Source organism: Physeter macrocephalus, chromosome 15 (genome assembly GCF_002837175.3).
Source record: "Physeter macrocephalus isolate SW-GA chromosome 15, ASM283717v5, whole genome shotgun sequence".
Lineage (NCBI taxonomy): Eukaryota > Metazoa > Chordata > Mammalia > Artiodactyla > Physeteridae > Physeter > Physeter macrocephalus.
In genome coordinates, this window is record NC_041228.1 from 66,056,955 (window position 1) to 66,079,555 (window position 22,601).

A 22,601-nucleotide genomic window follows, 5' to 3' on the forward strand; every position below is an offset into this window, starting at 1 on the left:
GTGTGAGGTGATACCTCATTGTAGTTTTGATTTGCATTTCTCTGATAATTAGTGATGTTGAGTATCTTTTTATATGCTTTTTGGCCATCAGTATGTCTTCCTTGGAGAAATATCTGTTTAGATCTTCTGCCCATTTTTTGATTGGGTTGTTTGTTTTTTTGCAGGAGGTTATTGTTTCCATCATCTTCCATGAGGCCAAGTACCTGGCATGTAGTGAACACTGAACGTGTGCCCAATGAGAGGCCGCGAGGCAGCAGTGCAGACTAGGAAGGAGGGGAAAATTACATCGCAGATATTTTTTAATGTATTGAATCTTTGTCATGACTTTAATATTTTTCTTCTAGTGAACAAACAGTGCAATTTTTAATGACTGTAATTTAAAAATATAATGGGAACTTCCCTGGTGGCGCAGTGGTTAAGAATCCACTTGCCAATGCAGGGTACACGGGTTTGAGCCCTGGTCCGGGAAGATCCCACATGCCGCGGAGCAACTGAGCCCGTGCACCACAACTACTGAGCCTGCGAGCCACAACTACTGAAGCCCGTGCGCCACAACTACTGAAGCCTGCGCACCTAGAGCCCATGATCCGCAACAAAGAGAAGCCACCGCAATGAGAAGCCCGCGCACTGCAGGGAAGAGTAGCCCCAGTTCGCCGCAACTAGAGAAAGCCCGTGCGCAGCAACGAAGACCCAATGCAGCCAAAATAAATAAATAAATTTATTTAAAAAACCAATATAATGATTTTTTTAAAAAGGCTCTCACTTCCTGCTATGGACTGAAATGTGTCCCCCCCAAAGTTTATGTTGAAGTCCTAGTCCCCAGTGACTGTATTTGGAGATGGGGACTTTACAGGAATAATTAAGGTTAATGAGGTCGATGTCTGGAGCCCTAATTCAGTAAGACTGCTGTCCTTATAAGAAGAGGAAGTGACACCAGAGCTCTCTCTCCCCACACATGCATGGTGGAAAGGCCATGTGAAGACACAGTGAGAGAGTGGCCGTCTGCAAGCCAGGAAGAGAGGTCTCACCAGAAACCAACTTCGCCAGCACCTTGATCTTGGACTTCTAGTCTCCATAACTTTGAGAAAATGTCTGTTGTTTAAGCCACCCAGTCTGGTATTTTGCAACAGCAGCCTGAGCGGACTAATATATCTCCTGACTCAGTACATCCGTGTATTGGATTTACAGCACCTGCCCGTTTGATGGTGACTGCTGCCATCTGGGTTTTGCAGAGATCTTACATTTCCCTTCCTGCAGAGTGATAATGCTGGCTGGCTATATGCACGTCCTTGCCTCCAGTCTGTGCTTCCTGAAACTTACCCCAGAACACCCAAGGCTGGCTCTTCCTAGCAAGCAAGGAATGAGAGAGCAAGCGGCTGTGATCACAGAACCTCTGGAGTGTGGAGACTGCACGTGGGGCAAGAATAGGAAGCCCCAGCTCTGGACCATCTGAGGCCAGTGCAACAGGGAAATCCCAACCTTTTGCTCTTTTTCCTTTTTCTTTGGAAAGATGTGAGTAACAGTTGAGAGGAATGGATGTCATGTAATGGCAGTCTGGGCAACGGCTTTCAGTTCCCTTCAAGTCCCCTGGGGTCGCAACTGCCTCTGGCCTTATTCTTCCCAGTTCACCTCTCTCAGTTGTGGATGCATCTTCCTGGGCTGCAGTTCTGTTTATGATGCCCTCAGAATATCAAAGGGCTTCCTTCACTGATGCCACGTGCCTCTGACCTTCACCCTCTGTGTCCTTGACCATGTCCTTGATGACTCTCAAGGAACATAAAACTTACAGGTACTTGCTCTTCCATCTCCAGGCTTATTCCCCTCCTAGGTTTGTTTGGCTCACATGTCCAGCACTATTACTTGTATATATATTTTTGGACGACAGGGGTCAAAATTGTTCACAAATAAATGGACAAAAAGGAAGCCAAGAACTGTGCAGACATCTTCACCCCAGTTATTGGCTGAGAGGCACAGCCAATTTCTACTGCTTGCAAACAAAACGTGTTTCTTGGGGGCTGGAAAACACACACACACACACAGAAATAAAATCGATTATTATGTGTGTACAAATTAATATATACGTTTGAGGGTTTTTCAGAGTCAGATGGTATTTAGATGAGTCAGCACTGTGTGTGGTTTCCCTAAACTCAGTATCTATGTATTCCAGAATCGTGCTAAACTACTTGGACTCAAATCCTTGTCTTAGGCTCTGCTTCTGGGGGAATCCAAGCTAAGATATTTGCTACAGCAAAAACTTTCATATTTGTGGGAAGATAATTTTAGATCATACTAACACTATGATTTTACTTGGAATGCTTCCCTTGTTCTGTAATTAAGATGCACAGTAGGAAAGCATCTTATTTAAGGAATAAGATGGTCATACATTATATTGTTATAGTGTCTGATTCATTGTTTGAACTAAATGCACATTAAAAATGGTAATTACACCTGTAATCATTTTATACCAGGGTTGTTAGCATGAACTGTTCATGGGAGGTATAAGGAATTACTGCCACCCTCACTGTAGTCTCATACATTACAATGTTTGTGACTCTTTGAGTATCATGTTTATAAAAAATCCCAAAAGATATAATGTAGGCCAGCATTTTTCAAGCTGAGCTGGCAGGGTCTGGATGAGGACTAATGCAAATTACTAGGGTAAATGTGGAGTAGACAGTGAGGAAGACTGGATCACTTAAGCTGCTTATTGTGACCATGACCTAGGACAGGTCATGAGATTTGCCCTGGCGTCTGTATGCTAGTTTTGGACTCAGCAAATTACTCTCCAATTCAATATGAACACTTTGAGCTTTTTCACTGCCTTTTACTTTTTTAAACTGTGTTTTTCCTACCAGTGATAGAATAAACACAAATTTCAGAATTATGGGATTATCATAAAGAAATTCACTAAAAGAAGCAAAGCTGGGCTTCCCTGGTGGCGCAGTGGCTGAGAGTCCGCCTGCCGATGCAGGGCACGCGGGTTCGTGCCCCGGTCCGGGAGGATCCCACATGCCGCGGAGCGGCTGGGCCCGTGAGCCATGGCCGCTGCGCCTGCGCGTCCGGAGCCTGTGCTCCGCAACGGGAGAGGCCACAACAGTGAGAGGCCCGCGTACCGCAAAAAAAAAAAAAGAAGCAAAGCTGCCTTAAGGGGATGATCATCAACATATAATTTTGGTCAAATGAGCAGAGCTAGTGAATAACCTAAGGGTTGATCCTGTGGCTGTCTGAATCCCCTGAAATAATTTGAAATTTTGTGATTTTTTTTTTCTTTTAAATCTACCTCTTGACTTGCTATGTAGATCTCTAATGATACTGAAATCTTATCATCAAAAAGAGGTAGAAGTAATATTCAAAAGGAGAAATCCAATCAAATAAAGGGCTAATGCCAATATTGGGTTTGATCCGAAATTTGGGAAGTGTTCTTTAATCGGTCGAGTAACACACTCTTGAGGGATGGTGCATAGCTTGTGCCTGACACCTATTCTCAGATGCCAATTCTCATAATAATTTCAAACATTTTCTACTGCTACTTTGAAATCTAAAAGTTAGTTTTGCAACTTATTCCATGGCAAAACCAGGCCTGATCTGATAGTGGCTAGTTTTTAAGTCACACTTAGTGTGAATATTCGTTCGTTCATTTTTGCAGAAACAATAGCATGGCTGATTTTGGAGCACCGTTCCAGATTCTGCTGGGGGAGCTGCATAATATACAGCATCACTCACCCTTTACTTTTGTAAAATGTGAAAAAGTCTTGATTCCAAGGCACATCCAGCCTCAAGGGTTTTGGCTGAGGGATCCTGGACCTGAGTTCATGTTATTAGCTAACAAAGACAACCTTGATTAATTACAGTTGTGCGAAAGCAGATGCAGATGCTGATGACTAGGTCTGCCTGTGAAGCTAATAGCTTCTTTCATGTCAGTGGCTGGATACCGCTTAATTATGATAATCATATGACATAAAGAAAAAGTTAGCTATTTGAAGCAAATCTATGTTAGGCTTCTCCAGAGAAACAGAATAGGAGTTATATATTTATACGAGGAGATTTCTGTAGGAATTGGCTCATGTGGCTATAGAGGCTGAGAAGTCCCACAGTCTTCCATCTGCAAGCTGGAGAACCAGGAAAGCTGGGGGTGACCTTCAGTTCAAGTCCAAAAGCCTGAGAATTGAGGGGCTGCTGGTGTGAGTTCTGGAGTCTGAAGGCATGAGAATTGAGAGCTCCGATGTCTGAGGACGAGGGAAGGTGGACATCCCAGCTCAAGAAGAGAGAGAATTTGCCCTGCCTCCACCTTTTTGTCCTATCCGGGCCCTCATAGGATCGGATGATGCCCACACACTTTGGTGAGGGTGGATCTCAGGCTATTGACGCAAATGCTAATCTTCTAAAAACACCCTCACAGGCGCACCCAGAAATAGTTTTACCAGTTGTCTGGGCATCCCTTACCCAATCAAGTTGACATATAAAATTAACCATCGCAACTTCCAATGGGGGAAAAAAGGTATGTCAATTTAGGGCATGTATAGGTCGGAATTTCGATTGATCAGAAATGTATCAGAAGTTAGAAAGAATTAAGTTACTCTTCATAAGAAGAGGTTGATGTGTCGTAGTGCTAGATGCCATGAATTGAAATGACTTAAGGCTCTTCTGATTTCACGCTTCAGGTACCTCTGTGGGAGTCTGGCGACATTAGTAGGGAAGAGATCAGGACAAATCCGTGGTGGCGAGTATAGTAACTTAGTAAAAGTGCTTGTATTGATAAATTATCTTCATTATTGTTAGATAACAAAGAGTCAGGGATTATCTGTTTTTAATTGGGGTGAATTTATTCTATCCCTTCATCAATGAGGTGATTACAAAGGAGAATGCCTTAAATTAGGACAATAGTACATACCTCATAAGGCTGCTGTGAAGTTGAAGTGAGAAAATACATATAAAGGCGTTTAGCACGGTATCCTACATATAATAAGTGCCCGATGTTATCTTTTGGTAATAGTTCTCCCGTCAGTGACTGTAGACTTTGAACGCTTCTCTAAATACAAGAATAAGTTTTATAGTGAGCCCTACTGGAAGCACCTACTGTGATAGAACTAATTTCTGTGGATTGATGGGGTGGTGGGAGGGTAACATGAAAGCTGTCCTGGAAAGTATATCACTCAAATGTCTATAAAATCCAGTGGATGGCCGCGATGATGCCAGTGACCGCAGGGACATTTGCACATGAGGTTATTCTCTTATGTCTAAGCGTTGCTCTAGACTTGGATCTTTCCTGGGAGAATCATGCTTCTTTGAGTGCCTGGAAAGCAAACAGGAGTTGTGTCATACCTATGGCTGTTTACCTGGAAGGTGTTTCTTGGCAGTGACATCCTTCCCAGGAGGTAAATTTAATCTGCTGTTAACAGTTGGTGTGCTCTTCTGAGTCTTCACCATAACATTGAAGTAAATGTCATACAACATATTTGGAATGTATTTTTCAGATAATGTAGGTTTCTCTGCCATCCTTATGGCAGCCAATTAGGGATGAAACTGGAGACGGAAATCTAAATAGCGAGCTTCTATTTTATTTAGAATGCTTCTAAAACTCCTGCTACTAACAGTTCCAAAAATATTTGGGGATTTTCAGCTCTAATAGGTTTAATTTCCTTGGCAGTAGAGAACTATACAATTCTCTCTCTTTGTTTTTAATAACTTTTTTTTTGGCCACGCCATGTGGCTTATGGGATCCTAGTTCCCTAACCAGGGATTGAACCTGCGCCCTTGGCAGTGAAAGCATGGAGTCTTAACCACTGGACCGCCAGGGAATTCCCCTATATACTTATAATTAAGCTCTTGCTTTTTTGTATTTTGGAGACATGTGTCCATAAATGGAGAGAAGATAGGCTTTGGTTTCAGATAGAGCCAAGTTGTGATTTTGGCTCTCTTACTTACTAATTGCTGATCTTAACTGCTCAGGGACTCAGCTTTCTCATCTGTAAATTGAGAACGAAAATATATTTTTTTCCTCCATGAAGCTGTTAGTGTTGAGTGGCACAGAAGATGTAAAGTGCCTAGTGTAGTTTCTGGAAGATAGTTATTCTACTTCACAGTGAATTATAGTTCAACTAAAATAGTATGTGGGGTTTATACTCTTAGAAATTAAATCTTCGAGAAATTGCCAACTTTGAAAAGATGGACTTTACAAATTTATTTTTTATACAAATATTCCTACTTTTACATTTATACTCTACATAGATAACTGATTAAAAATAGCACATTTATAGAAAAGTGGCTTTTCCAGATATGCATTTCAACAACATCTCACCCATACCTCTGTGATTTATATCCATAGCTTAGATGATTATAACTCCCTTAGAGGTGAACATTAAGAAACAAAATAATGTGTGCAGACATTTAGTTGATGGTAAATATGCAATAAATGACTGTCATTATTTATTACAAGGGTTGCCAACCTTTTTTTTTAATTTTAAGAATTTAAAAAAAAATTTTATTTTTTAAACAATTTTTAAAGGTTACACTCCATTTACAGTTATTACAAAATATTGGCTGTATCCCCCGTGTTGTAAAATACATCCTTGTAGCCTATCTTATACCCGATAGTTTGTACCTCCCGCTTTCCCAGGCAAACTTTTTCTATAAAGGGCTGAATAGTAAATATTTTACTCTGAGGGCCATACGGTCTTTATAGCAACTACTCAATTCTGCTGCTGTGGTTGACAGTAGTTACACACAATGTATAAATGAACGCATATGGCTGGGTTCCAATAAAACTTCATTTACCGGATTTGGCTGGTAGTTTGCCCATCCCTAATTATTATAATAATTTAGCCTGGGAGAAGTCATCATGAAGTATTGGGCAGATCGATCATAAAAAAAATGGAGAATTGCTTTACAGATACTGTGTTCTCATCCATCAGGTATGCGCTGAGAGCTCACTATGCGTCAGGTGCCCCTGTAGGAGGTGCCGTAGATATAAGAACAACAAAAAAGTCCATTATCCCGTATAGGCTTCCTTCAAGTTTAAAAAAATATATTTATTATAAATTTACACAAAGATGATACATTTGTTAGCTGATTATTAGTAGCTGAAAGAGATAAAAGTACTAATTCCAGAAGGTATGTTTGAAAAATTTTTTTGCTTATTAAAATTTGTATTCAATTAGAAAAACCTGAAAATATGGAACGTTATAAAGAAAACAAGAAAAAATCCCATTGTAATTTCAATACCCTCAGCTAACAACTTTCAATACATGGTGTGTTTCCTTCTAGTCTTTTTTTTAATGACTTCCTGACTCATAATTTACATACCATAAAGTTTACCCAGTTGAAGAATATAATCCAGTGATTTTTAGTAATTTTATAGAATTGCACAACCATCACCAGAACCCACTTTTAGAAAAATGTCTTTTTTTCCCCTGAGGTGAAGCTGACATAAGCTGCACATAATTAAAATATATAATTTGATAAGCTTTGACATATATATGTACCCGTGAAACCGTCACCACCATCAAGACTGCAGGACTATGCAACATTGCCTAAAGCTTCCTTGAGTTTCTCTGTAATCCCTCCCTTCTGCTTGGCCCCCTCCCGCCCCATCACCACAGACTGGTTTTTTTATTACTTTAGATTAGTTTGCATTTTCTAGAATTTTATAAGTTGAATTATACAGTATGGACTTTTTAATGTCTACTTTCTTTCACTGAGCGTAATTATTTTGAGATTTATCCATGTTTTAGTGTGTATCAATAATTCATTTCTTTGTATTGCTAAATAGTATTCCATTGTATGAATATACTACAATTAGTTTATCTGCTCACCTCTTGATGGACGTTTTTGTTGTTTCTGGTTCTTGGCTCCTACAAATAGAGCTGCTCTGAATATTTGTATGTAACCCTTCGTACGGACGCATGTTTTCATATCTCTTGTGAAAATACCTAGGAGTGAAATGCTTGAATCATAGGGTAGTTATATGTCTAACTCCTTAAGACACTACCAGACTGTTTTCCAAAGTGTCTGTACATTTTATGTTTCACCTCTGCAGTGCATGAGAGTTCTAATTGCTTTGACATCCTCACCAGTACTTGGTATAATTATCTTATTAATTTTAACCATTTGAATAGGAGTTTAGTGGTATCTCATTGTGGTTTTTTTTAAATTGAAGTGTAGTTGATTTACAATGTTGTGTTTCAGGTGTACAGCAGAGTGATTCAGACATATAAATATATATATATATATATATATATTTTTTTTTTTTCAGATTCTTTTCCCTTATAGGTTATTACAAAATATTGAGTAGAGTTCCCTGTGCTATACAGTAGGTCCTCGTTGGTTATCTATTTTATATATAGTAGCGTGTATATTTTAATCCCAAATTCCTAATTTATCCCCGCCCCCCCCTTTGGTAACCATACGTTTAATTTCTATGTCTGTGAGTCTATTTCTAATAAAACTTTCTTTTTGCCCCCAAATTACAATTAAAACATTTTTGACTTAATTTTTTTTCATGCTTTCACGGTAGCTATCCTTGTGGTCCTTGCTGAGGCCTAGATTAAATTTATAGACAGTGGTCACTCACAGGTGGCCAGTTTGATGTTTTAAAGCCACAGCACATTACCCTCCCCGCCACCATGCCCCAGGTATGAATTAAGTGCAACTGGCTGTTTCCATATGTACTTGTGTGTTTCCTTTTAGGCTACAAATGACTTTGAAAGTATTTCTAAGGAAAGATGGTGAGTGTCAACCAACTATGGTTTGCTACGGTAGAGAGGAAAAAACGCTCGGAATCTGCTTAAAGCCATCTCCCTCGTCTTCTCATTTGTGACCTAAGATGCTCTCTGAATGTTTTAGCAAAGCGATAGACTCTTCCCTGACTGCTGTGGCAGCTCTTTTTTTTGCTGTCAGGCCTGTGTCAAAATAACTGAATCACTTAAAAGAAAAAAAAGTGGCTGCTCAAAATAACCGAGAGCAGAGGTCTCTTATCTGCCTGTGCTTGTGAGCGGAAGGCATGAGTGAGGGAATATTTTCCTTCAACCTGGCGCTCTGGTGCTATGAAGTTCCTTGGCTAATTTTCAAGAAGCTGCGCAAGTTGAGTGTCAGTTGGTGTGACTGCTGCTGTATTGCAGTGAAGTGTGGCTTGCTTTTCATGTCCTCTTGTTGGGTATAGTAGCTGTGCTACCAAATATATTCAAGAAGGCGACCTCCTGTCACTATGTCCCAGATGGGTTTGGTGGTCATTTGAGGACCTTAGGCAAGTATGCAAAACGTTTCTCTGTGGGAGCGTCCTGGGTGTGAGCCCAGGTCCTGAGACTGAGCCTGAATTTTACTTGTAACCTAAACCTCTGTCAGCATCAGTTCCTAGAGGAATGCACCGCCACGTGGGTCACTGAGAAAGTAGGTCCTGCCCCAGAGGGGACATTGGGAAGTGGTGGATAGAGAAGGATGAATGAGTAGTGGGAGGTGGAGAGCAACACGGATGCAGGGGCTGGTCCATTAAAGGTCAAGTTCAAATGAGGGTATGGCAAATCCAGGCCAGTTACAAAGAGGCTCTGAGGATTTGGGAAGCCCAGCAGGGGAGGGTGGTGGCCCACGGAGGGCCTGGCAGAGGCAAGGGTCAGGCCTGGAGTGGGGTGGGGCGACGGTCAGTGCTCTGTGACTGTAAAGCACGGGAAGCACGTCTGTCAAACCCAGCACTTCATGGGAAAGGGAACTTGTTCTCGCAGAACTGACATTCCAGTGGGAGAGACAGATAAGAAGCAGCTCCACCCCGCCCCCCAGACGTCATGTTGTAGGGTGATGTGTGCCACAGTGAGAACTCCAGCAGGGTCAGGTGACCAGACGGGGTGAGGGTGGGGAACGGGGTGTCCTGTTAGATATGGGGTGAGCGTTGGCTACTCTAAGGGGTGTCATTTGAGCAGAGATCAGGAAGAAGTAGGGGAGTGGGCCACGTGGGGACCTGGGGGAACATATTCCAAGGAGAGGAAGCTCATCTGATTGATTGGCCTGGGTTCGTCCCCTGTCCACTGATGAACCACCAAGGACAGGGCTCCATGACGGACAGGCCGTCAAGACTGTGCGGTGAGGAGATGGATGGTCCCAAAGGAAAGCGGAATGGCTTTTCTTGAAAGAAGGGAGCATGGAAACCGAACAGGTGGAAAGAAAAGATGTCCCCCCCGTCCCGCCCCAGTTGAGGGTAGTGGTTCTTTCAGTGAATTCTGCCCATAAATGAGGAGAATGTGTGAGAAGGAGAATTGTTTACACTCCCAAGAGCTGGGGACAGCGGGGATGAGGTGGCAGGAGAGGCCTCCGGCCATGACATGGTACCCTGGACTCCCTCCCGACTGAGTTTCAGTGACTCCCGTGGGAGGGAGAGGGGGAGGGGAGGAGAGAAGCAAGTGCTCAGGAGGCCCGGGACCAGGGCCCTGATTTCCCTTTCTAGAAGGCCTGCCCTCCACTGCACAGTGGAAGTAACTTGTTCCTCAACAGCAGAAAAATCCCTTCTTAAGGATGCTGAATGCGGGGGGAAGCCAGCGAGATGCTGCTGTCCACCCTGACTGTCTCGGAGCAGCGGACCGGCAGCCTGTACACAGCTGGGTACCGAGGCCCCCGGGGGGACGGGGACGGCGGCGGTGATGGTCTCTCTTCTCTGCCTCCCCGCCAGGTGTAAGGTCACCTGCAGTTCCCTGAGCACGTTGGGCGCTTCCAAATCCCCACGCCTGTGCCACGCGACCCCCTCAGCCGCTGGTGTCCTGTCTCCTCTCCTTGCAGGCTTAGGCCAGGAGCCCTCGTTTCCATGAAGCTCTCTCTGTCCTCTCTCCTCAACCGTTAACAATGCATCATTCTTCCCCTGTGGTCCACAGCGCGTCGTTGGTGTTGGTTGTATTTAATCACTGAGCCTTGAATCATAGTTGGTTTTACGTGTTTCTTTCTGGGGGACCACGCACCCCTCTTATTCACCTTTGCAATGCCCCCTCCTTGTCCCAGGGCCTGGCATCACAGAGTGCATGGCTGAGTGAGTGACCTGTGACCCCGCGATGGGGAGCGCTTCTCAACCATTTGGGGTATGAGGCCAGGAAGGAGGCGACTGCGAAGCCCTCTGTGATACTGGGATCTTTGCTGGTTTTGATTGGGCCCCTCGGTTTCCCAGGTCCGGTGAGGCTCATGGCTGCCTGACTGACCACTGCGAGGAGTTCTGGAGTCTTTTCTTGGGATTTAGGGTGTAGGGGAGGGAAACTTACCACCCCAATATCTCTTTGGCATGAGATTATTTCGAGCTGAAAATAATCAAGGCCCAAAAGACTCGGGAAGAACATTTGACCTTCTCCCTAAGTGCATAAAAGTGTAGATAGAGGACGTGTTCCAGGAAGGGAGCTATCACTGTAGATAACTATGGAGGAACTAGGTGTGTGGACAGGGAGGAACCTAGCAAAGTCTGTTTGTTAAAATTCCTCTCTGTGTCCCGGAGTCTCTGCCTGGCCCAGCAAGCATTCATTTACCAAATCTTTGCTTTTCCATCTCCATGTGAAATTGCCTCCCTCCCCTTTGAGGTCCCGAACCACTACCCCCAACATCCTCTTTTGTCTTTAGCTGAAGTTGGTGTATAAGGCTTTGGCCTTGGTATAATGGCTTTGGCCATTTTGGTGAGTTGAGTTTTCCTGAGTCTCTCCCATGTGTACATGTTATTAAACTTTTGTGTGATTTTTCTCCTGTTAATCTGATTCATGTCAGTTGAATTCTTAGACCAGCCAGAAGAACCTAGAAGGGCAGAGAAAATGGCCTGCTCTCCGACAAGGGGCAGGTTGAGTTACCCAACACAGATTCCGTAGACTTCAGAGAGCTGCTGCCTGGGTCGCAGCTGATCTCACGAAACAACCTTATTTGAGATAATTTTGTAGCCAAGTTGGGCTTTTGTGATGATGAGGAAGGAGAGCCTTTCAGCTCTGCCAGAAATGGAGAAACGGAGGTGTCTGACTGCAGGGGAGGAACAGGTGCAGGCTGGCATCGCAGGGTGCATTGGGCTTCTTCTCTCAGGGAGCCGCTGGGAAGGTTGATTAACCCGCAGGACCCTCCCCAGGGCAGGCGGAACTGAACGAGGTGCCCTCTGGCTTGTTTGTTTCACTCTGTGGGCCTGGCTTGTCTTACTGTTAGTGCTTATTCATCGGAGACCTTGGATTTAGAACTTGAATTTTCTCATTACTGGATAATTCGAGACAACAATCATAGGGTCCAGCTAATCAAATAAGCCGTGTGCAAAGCGAGCCTTGAGCCCAGGGCGGAATTAACCCTGAGTCGCTCAGGCTGCCATCCCTAACTGGCCGGAGGAGCCATGCAGGGCAGCTGGGACAGGACCACAGAGACAGTGGCGAGGTGGGTCCAGATGTGATGCGAGGCCCAGCCCAGCTTCTAACAAGCTACTGCTAAAACTGATCACAAAATAAGCAAAATGTAAGAGAAGACTAAGATAAACAAAGACTGTTAAAAGAAGATCTTGTCAGAAGGATTAAAAAAAAGAAAGAGAAACCGCCAAATACAAAAACATAAGTTCAAATTCAGGAGTTTAACAAGATTTAAGGTTTGAAATCAAACAAATTTTTAAAAATAAAAAAATTAGCCTAATAAAAATAAAGCTACAGAAGTAAGTAAACTTACTTAAGGTATGAGAACTAGAAGGTAATCAATGATTTAAAAGAAAAACTTGAAAGTTAATTAAAAAATAAAACCCGGATGAAAAGTGTTTTTAAAAAGATAAAATGCAAAACAAACAAACAAAAAATGGTTCTGAAGAACCTAAGGGCAGGACAGGAATAAAGACACAGATGTAGAGAATGGATTTGAGGACACAGGGAGGGGGAAGGGGAAGCTGGGACGAAGTGAGAGAGTGGCATGGACATGTATACACTACCAAACGTAAAATAGCTAGCTAGTGGGAAGCAGCCGTATAGCACAGGGAGATCAGCTCGGTGCTTTGTGACCACCTAGAGGGGTGGGATAGGGAGGGTGGGAGGGAGGGAGACGCAAGAGGGAAGAGATATGGGAACATATGTATATGTATAGCTGATTCACTTTGTTGTAAAGCAGAAACTAACACACCATTGTAAAGCAACTATACGCCAATAAAGATGTTAAAAAAAAAAAAGAATGGAATGGTCCAGCGTTCTCTCAAAGGGGAGGTGTGTGAGACCATCCACAGAGAGGGCAGGAAGAAAAGACTGGAACTTGTATTTTTGTTTCTATTGTTAGCTCATCGAATAGCCTGTCTTCTCAGTACAAGCTCCTCATCGTGAGAAAAAAAACCAATGATAGTATAATCACATCTGATGAGACACAGTCAAAAACCATGAAATTACCAAGTTCACTATATGAAATATGGATTGACATCTATGTCATTAGCTAGTGTTTCAAGAGATGATAGACACTGAGGAAGAGTTTGTCACTGACAGCTGTTGTTAATGGCCGTAGACGGTGCAGACTCCGTGGTGGTGATGGAAGTAATGAATAATGGGAGTGAGTATGGGTGAGGCCTCCTATACTGCTGGGTACGGGGGACACAGCAGTGAACCCCTCCGTCAGGCGTCCCCGATCTCGTGGAGCTTACGGTCTTGTCGGGGAGAACAGGGGATCAACAAGATGAACCAAGGCAAGGTAAAGTGTGTTAGGTGGTGATACATGCTGAGGAGAAACATGGATCAGAGAAACGACGGGAAGGATGGGGGAAAGGGTTGTAACTTTTTAGATGACATGGCTGAGTGAGGTCTCGGTGAGAAGGGACAGAGTAATTACCTGGAGGGACGAAGGGAATGAACCATGTGGCTGTCTCTGGGCAAGGCACCCCTGCCTGCCACGCACAGAGCAAGTACTAACACCCTAACGTGGGAACGTGTCTGGAAGGGTGAAGAAGATGAGGAGGTCAGTACACCTGGAGCCCGGTGAATAGCTGGGGGATGGAGACCAAGGGGTGGGGCGAGGGTGTGGCCAGGTCCTTGCAGCCGCGTGAAAGGACTTGGGCTTTTTTCCTGGGAGTGGAATGGGAAGACCCTGGTGGGCGTGAGCCGAGAAGCGATGTGATCTGGCTCGTGTTTCTAGAGGATCAGTAAGGTTGCTGTGTTGAAAATACTTTGGAGGGAAGTAAGGACAGGAGCACAGAGACCAGCGGGAAGGCCTCAAGCAGTTTTCCAGGTGAGCGACCATGGTGGCTTGGGCCCGGGTGGAGGTACGGAGCGGCGTATTGGACCTGATTTGATGGTAGAACCAACAGGATTTACCAATGTAGATTCGAGCTGTGAGACAGAGGCTGATGGTGCATACACAGTATTTTACTGAAAAGTACACTGGGGGTACATGCTTCAAACCTCTTACTGGTAGGGATGTGTGAGAAAAATTGTGGAGGCCACTGGGAGAGACCATATATTGTCTGCAGGGATCTTGAGAAGAGAGATCACTCAGGGGAGGATGGTCAGTGCTGGACGTGGTTGAGCCTTGAAGAATGGGTGGGATTCAGGGGGATAGAAAGGCCTGGGGCGCACCCTGGGAGCCGCAGAGGAAGGGAGCTGGCTCTGCCCAGGCCTGTTCTGAAATCAGTCAGCGTGGGGCCCGAGCACAGACAGTAGGTTTTAGGGTTGAAATGGTAGCAGGCCAACTCGTGCTGCCCTTGAACTCCAAGTAGAGGTTTTTCTTTGGGGTGGGGGGAGGAGCTGATTGGGATTTTTTTTTTTTTTTAACATCTTTCCTGGAGTATAACATAATTGCTTTACAATGGTGTGTTCGTTTCCGCTGCATAACAAAGTGAGTCAGCTATACGTATACATATATCCCCATATCCCCTCCCTCTTGCATCTCCCTCCCACCCTCCCTATCTCACCCCTCTAGGTGGTCACAAAGCACCGAGCTGATCTCCCTGTGCTATGTGGCTGCTTCCCACTAGCTATCTGTTTTACATTTGGTAGTGTATATATGTCCATACCACTCTGTCACTTCATCCAGGCTTACCCTTCTCCCCCCACCCCATGTCCTCCAGTCCTGATTGGGAATTTTTGACTGAGAGAGTTAGTGGTTTGCTTTAACAATTTGCTCCTCTAAAAAGCTCTGAATAAGTGCCATTAGTTAATGAATGAACAAATATTAACTCAGTGGCTAGAGTGATTTATTTACTAAATGGGACTATAGTAGTAAGTTATTATATATACATATATGTATGATATATATTTATAAATATATAAACATATGTTCATGTATTCAGCATAGTTATTGTACTGTATTATATAGTATAACCTGTAGTATAGTTATATAGATGTACATATACGTATTTCTGTTAATGAGAGTGATTCCATTGGACCTAACATTGTTTGCCATATAATAAAAATGAATTTTTCTGATTCTGTAGGTGAATTTTAAAAGCTTGATCTATAGTTCATAAAGCGGTTCAGGTTTCTTGGTGCACGTTATTTCAGCGGTTTTCCGTTCACCGGCTGATTGAGCGCTCCTGCCAGCACACATCCTGCACGTGGCTTCTTGGCACTTCGAGATGCTGCACGCAAGTGCCCCAGGCATAAAGAGTATGGTGGAAATACCTTTTCCTCCATCTGTGTTTGTAAGACAGTCTCTTTCACGCCAGAAGAACAATTTTGGGGAGATGATCTGTGTTACATTTTGTCCTCATTACAGTTTTGAATTGTAAATGACGCTGGTTTGCCTGGAGGTCTAAACATACATTTTCTCTTCATGTGCTTATGGGAATACCTGAAACTGAAGAAATACTTTCTATTCTTGAGTTCTGTTTTAGGCTATAAACAGAGAGGTTAACAAGATATTTATCAAAATTCAAATTTTGTTTTATTAAAAGCATGCGTCCAAAAGAATGCCAATTACTTGCTGCTATGCCTCGGTTCTTCATTTCCAAACACAGATGGAGAAGCCGAAGAACCTAATGTCTTATTGTTACGATCATATGATTCTGTAAGATAAATAAACATTGTACTTTTCTCTTTTGAAATGGTGAGGAAAGTGCGAGCAGGTGTTAAATTACTGTCTGTAGTTATAAGTTACAGGAAGTATAAGGTTATTCAGTGTTTATTTAGGTGCAGCTGATAAAGTCAGGCGAAGGGATTCTGACTAGTCCCAATTTGCTTTCTGGTAGATAGGTACTATTTAAAGGATATGACAAATCACTTATTTATTCTTTGGTTAAAATGCAGGAAAGCAACAGAAATGAGAAGCATGTATCACCTGAGTTTATCATGCCTTGCACACAAGGGTATCTTAAAAGTGTTTATTGATTTGTCCCCAGATAACTGAGTTTCAACAGGGCGAAATGTGTTTGGAGTGCAGCTAGATTTTTCTATGACTTTCAAGGAATTTCCTATTCTACCTCAAAATTTACAAATTGGCAATATGTTATTTATTTTAAAAATTTCAATCACAGCAGTGAAAGCAATATAAAGAAATGACAGTGCATCTGTTGTTGTCATCCTTCCTATAAGCCCATTTTGATGGCCACATCTTTTTGGACAGAATGACAACCTTTCTGATCTACTGACAGTAAACACCCCTCTCCCTTTGGACATGTGCTTTAAAATTTTTTCAAATTCCGCTGTGCATTAGTGCTTTCCATTTGGACTGTCTCACTCATGCCATTTAAGGAGATTTATTAACCTTTAAGTAATATTCCTCGTTTAACAATAAGCCAAACACATTGTGAGGTCTTCTTTGCTTCTCAAGTGGTGATTTGAAGATATTAGTGCTTTGAGGGTGCTGAATCCAGCTTCATGGCAAAACTGGCCTCGAGTTCCCTCAACCCATTAGAATCTTCTAGCTGGGATGAGGGACATCTACTTCTTTCTCTTTTCTTATCTTGAGACTACCTGTTAGCCTCTCTTGGTTATCTAGTGACTGCCTTAGTAACTAGCCCAGGTCTGTACTTTCAGAAGTAACCAAAGAAGTTCTGATGTTCTAAGAGGACAACAGGCAAGAGTTAAGTAAAGGACATGGTTTGAAACCCAAATGTCAACATAGACAGGATCTCTAAAGTTCTCTGTTTTTGGAAGTTGTTAACTGGATTTAACTGTGACATATGCATGGTATGACTGAAATTAGACAACTACTGAAACAAATGACACGATGTTATATTTCACATTTCCCCTTCTGTCTTCTCAGCCATCATGTATGTCATGGGAGCACTTGGTCCTGCAGTGGGATATTTATTAGGTGGACTTCTTATTGGTTTTTACGTTGATCCCAGAAGTCCCGTTCACCTTAATCAGGATGACCCTCGTTTCATTGGAAACTGGTAAGACTCGTTTATTAAATCTTTCACTTCACTTGGTATTATGATAGAGTCATAGTCCCCTTGTAGTTAAAATAAGAATTTCCCCAATGGGAAGATGAAAAATGGCTAAACGTCACCTAGGAGGGGTTGGCAGGCAGGATAATAATAATCCCCCAAGATATCCTTGTCCTAATCCCCAGAACCTATGAATGTGTTACCTTCACATGGCAGAAGGGATTTTGCTGATGTGAATAAGTTTAGGCTCTTGAGATGGGGAGATTATCCTGGATGATCCGAGTGGGTCCAGTATAATTACAAGCGTCCTTACAAGGGAAAGAGAGAGGCAGGAGGGTCAGAGTAAGAGAAGGAGATTTGATGACTGGAGCAGAGGTCGGAGTGATGTGCCTCAAAGATGGAGGAAGGGGCCATGAACCAAGGAATGCAGGTGGATTGCAGCAGCTAGGAAAAGCAAGGAACCAGGTTTTCCCCTAGAGACTCCAGAAGGAATGCAGTCCTGCCAACCCATTTTTTACTTCCGACCTCCAGAACTCTAAGATGATACATTTGTGTTGTCTTAAGCCATGCCGCCTGTGATGATTTGTTGTCACAGCAGGGGGAAACTAACACAGAGGAGTCGGGAACATCAGTTTAATCCACACTCTTTAGGTTTGAGATGGCTGTTTTCTTCATAGCAGAGTGAGGGAAAAGGGGAACGCGGCTGTGTCGGAACTTTCCTGTGTACTTTAATCGTAGCTTTCATGATCTTTTCTGTGCCTTTAAAAAAATATTTTCTCCCACTTCCTTATTATATTTGTGTTTCTGCTTTGTCCTTCTCCACTGCCCAAGACTCTAGCCCTGCGTTTCCACTGTCCCACTCTTAGTGAATCTTTTCACTCGGCAATGGTTCCTTTCCCTGGGTGTGCTGGAGATGTAGCCACTCTCTCACTTGCTAGCCTTTAATTGTCTTGCGAAATAAGTAAGCTTAGGGTTTAGAATGAGAGCTCCAACTTTGGATGATAGGGTACTTATCCAAATCTCCAAGGGCTGCGTTTGAATGCTTCCCGATCCTCAACTTGAACATAACGAGTTATTTCTTCACGATTGCAAGCACTCGCTCAAAGTATCGGCATCCCAGATTCATTACACGTGGATTGGTAATAGGCATACATTGATAAGAAATTTTCATTTTAGAACAGAGAATTTCATTAATTAGAAACTAGTGTCAAGTAATTACTTTCTAAAGAGTTTCTTAGACTACTTGTGTTCTCTCTGTGTTTCATTATAAGTTAATAACCTCATAACTTGAGCTGTGTGAGAATAATGTTTAACACTATTTTCTAAGCAGTTAATAAATATTAATTAAATTATAGAACACTTGTTATTTTTATAAGTGAATACTCTTTGATGGTGGACGTGCTAAGATCTAGATGAGCCTGGCCTGGGAGAATTTTCAAATCGTGCAAAAGGGAGTGTTCGCTTGTCAGCTGTAGGGGAATGACACAGGAATTTAAAGTTCTTGATCAATAGTGAAATTTTTGGCCTCTACTGTTTTCTTTGCAGTTCTGAAATAATTCAGAGTAAAGATTTTTTTTAAAGTTCTCAGAAAACTAGATTATTAAAATATATCTATGAACATCCCATGTATAATCTGTGTTCTGTATAGATTTCCATGAGAAGAGCATGGCAATAAGTGAACATCCGGAAGGAGAAAGGCAAGGAGGACAGCTCAGGGGCAAGGAGAAGGCAAGGAAGCAGGAGCTTTAAGATTACAAGTGCTTTATGCTGTTTTCTAAAAGTTTTCTAGTAGACATCAACCCAGTTGGTAGCAAAGTGGAACAACTGAGTGCAGACCCTGAAGCCACACTCCCCTGGTTTTAAATCCCAGTCTGCCACCTAGTAACTGTGTGACCTTGGGGAAGTTACTTAACTTCCCTGAGCCTCGGGGGTTTTTTTTAATCCATAAAATGGAAATAGTTGCAGTACCTACTTGCTAGGGTTGTTGTGAGGAATAAATGAGCCTGTGTATGTGTATCTCTAAGCAGTTCTTCCTACATAATGTGTGTGAGCTATTATTCAGTCCTTTGAATTTAATCAATGTTCAAGTAGTTTTATTCATTTTAATGGCTCAGTATTCTACAAATGATAAAAGTTGTCAATATAGAAATGTATACTAGGGGGTCTCTTTGAAAATGAATTTTGTCTATTGAGTAGCTCTGTTTGTAACAGACCTCTACCTTGAACAAAGACAGAGTTATTTGACACAATGTTAGTTTCTATGGTGCCTAGTGGCAATGATAGGTTTTTTGGTAAATATATGCTGGAAGAGGGAAGGAAGGAATGAGTGAATAATGCTAATATTAATTGGGTGCTGTGTATCAAGCATTATTCTAAGAGCTTTACCAACATTTTCATTGACGCCTTATAACAACCACATGTGGTCACTAAGAGTGTGCCCATTTTGCAGATGAGGATGTTGATGATCGGCGACTTGAACGCCTTGCCCAAAGTTCAGAGTCAGTGGGACCTGGACAAGAAATTGAGTCCAGGGTGGAGGTTTTAGTCAATGTACTTAACTGTCCTCCCTCCGTGAATAGTCTCTGAGTAATGGTTCATGAAAGGGAGTCAGGAGCCCTGGCTTTTCAATTTTAGCTCTTACTGATGTGTCTTTTTCCAGCATATAATGCACACTTCCTTGCCTTACTTAGCTTTCCTCCAGGTCCTCTTTAGCAGCACCATTATATCACGTGTTAACTTCGGTGTTACCGGAGACCAATCTGCTCTGCTTAGAAATGTCCCTAAACAATTAAAAATTTTTTTGTCTATTCACTATAATTCTTTCCCTTCTTCTGTTATCTTCTCCCTTTGGGGTACTCTGAGTGTACCTTTAATGTTTGCATATAATTTTAAGTCAATGGCTCTGGGTGGAGGTGGGAACCCTGAGTGCAGATCTACATAAAAAACAAAACTAGCTACCATGAGTTTATTGTTGCTTTGGGGGCAGGCATTTTATTAGGTCTTATACATTGTCTTATTAATTTTGATGCCCCCCCCAAAAGTTATTATTACTTCCCTTTCAGATGAGAAAGCCTGTTCAGAAAAGCAAACTAATTTCCGCAGGATCTTAGAGCTAGTAAGTGGGAAAGACAGGATAAAAACCCAGGTCAGTCCGAAGGCACAGCTCAAGAACTGCCCGTCTTATAGTCTGCTGCCTGCCCTCTTCTGGAGAGAGCATGAGAGGTCCAGGAAACTCAGGGGTTCAGGGGACTTGAATGCAGAGTTTGCAGAAAGAAATTCAAGAAAGATAATGGCAGGACTGCATTAGTAAAGTCCTCGTATGCAGCCAAGTACAAGAAGGGCCAGATATCATCATAGCTATGTCCCTGCAGACAGATGGCTCTGTTTTTAAAACACCTATCGCATTCAATTTATTTATTTAGGAAATTTTTTTGAGTACCTAACCTGTGTTAGGCACTGGGTTCGTGATTAAATACTGAATCATTGAGATTACTGGAAGTCTGCCCTGAGCAGTCTTCTAAAAATGAAACCTTTTTCTGATTGCTTTAATATCTTAATTGGATATAACGTTAAGTATCTTTGAAAATAGCACACTGGATTATTAATGACTGGTTCTAGGAATCATTCTCTCAGTTAAGCTGTGACCTTTAGCAGCTGATAACAGCATTTTAATAGAAACACTTATTTTCTAAAAATGAATTTTCACTTTGCAGTTGGTCTGTATTCTTACTGGGTTATATTCAACATGGATGCTTAGAATGCTGTTTGCGTTCTGATAAAAATGGATGGGAAAGTATTGATACAGAGGCCAGAATCTGAGCGTTTGTGAACTTGGAAACTTTGAGGACAGAGTTTGGAGTTGAGGAATCCTAGCTGGAAAGTTAGTGACCCTGTTAAGCAGGACCAGGGACCTCTATTTGGTAAGAAAAGGTTGAAAGGGGACTGAAAACTTGCCCTTGGGGAATTATGCAGGCAAGAAGCGCAAGGCCTTAACACATGTTCTAATACAGGACTAGAATTAGAGATCTACTCTGTATTTGCTTCCTAGTTTCCTCAGCATGGCAACCTCAGATGAGTCTAAAGACAGAATTCTACATAGCTCAAGTTCCACTTCTCAAGTTCCAGATCAGTGCTACTCAAAGTGTGGTCCCCGCCCACTGCTGCCCGCCAGCAGTTACTGGTCTGTGACAGAATATGGGCTGAAATTGAGAGTAAATGTTGAGAAACTTAAAAAAAAATTTTGACAGAGTAATTTTTTGTCTGACACATTGATTTCCCTTCTGAATTTTTATAACATTCATCTTCTATACCACATGATCTAACAATCGTGTACATTCTTGCATCTCTTGGAATTGCTTGGGATCATTTCTTATATCTTTAGCTCGCTTACAAGCAGATTGTAAGTTCTTGAAGGCAAAGATTGAGTGTAAATGTCTCCAGCTCCGCTCATACTTGGTTAAGTTTGGGAAGGCCAGCTAAGAAGGGTTAATACATTCTTAAGTGCTTGCAGAAAAATATTTGAATGCCGTCAGCAATTTGAAATACATTTCATACCACATATTAATGGTTTTCTTCTAAGAAAAAAGTGTCCATATTGGTCCAGAAAGCATGCTATAGACTCTATGTTATTTTTCTCTTAAATTTATGGGCTATTAGATGCACACTGTAGTAGGACTAACAATGTTAATTAGCAGAACTAACATATATGTGCTCAAAAATACTTGAATTGAATGAAATTCTAGTCAGGCTGCTGATTGTAATAGTCATTTTAATACTAGTATAATTACTGGGTAGATTTCTCATTTATACCGCAGAAAGGGAGGATTCCATACTATATTTTCTTAAGTTGTCTAACTTCTTACTGCTGTACACTTGATGAAGGTAAAAAGTTTTCTCTGGAGAAATTTATCACCACAAACTTCTACTTTGCTAATTTGTTCACACTCATAATACCAAAGCCATAAATGCTATTCACATTTCCCAATTTTTTAGGTGGAGTGGATTCCTCCTTTGTGCCATTGCAATGTTTCTTGTGATATTCCCAATGTTTACTTTTCCAAAAAAGCTTCCTCCTCGACACAAGAAAAAGAGAAAGAAAAAATACTCTGCTGATGTTGCTGGTGACGATGACGTTATGAAGGAGAAACCAAACAATTGTGAAGAAGTGGACAAAAAAGTTTCTTCTATAGGATTTGGAAAGGATGTCAGAGGTAAAGTATATCTTTTGACTAAATACGTGCATGGCACTTCAGATCAGTGCTACTCAAAGTGTGGTCCCCGGCCACTGCTGCCCGCCAGCAGTTACTGGTCTGTGACAGAATATGGGCTGAAATTG

The 22,601-nt window shown here is 42.3% G+C and overlaps 1 protein-coding gene across 1 annotated transcript in view; it reads left to right on the forward strand.

Annotated features, from left to right (window-relative positions):
- The window catches only part of SLCO5A1 (solute carrier organic anion transporter family member 5A1), a 135,894-nt gene that overhangs the window by 33,175 nt on the left and 80,118 nt on the right, over positions 1–22,601 (forward strand). Inside the window, exons 2-3 of the mRNA XM_055091148.1 lie at positions 17,140–17,272; positions 22,259–22,476. Of these exons, the coding sequence (XP_054947123.1) occupies positions 17,140–17,272; positions 22,259–22,476 (351 nt within the window). The remainder of the gene's footprint in view (positions 1–17,139; positions 17,273–22,258; positions 22,477–22,601) is intronic.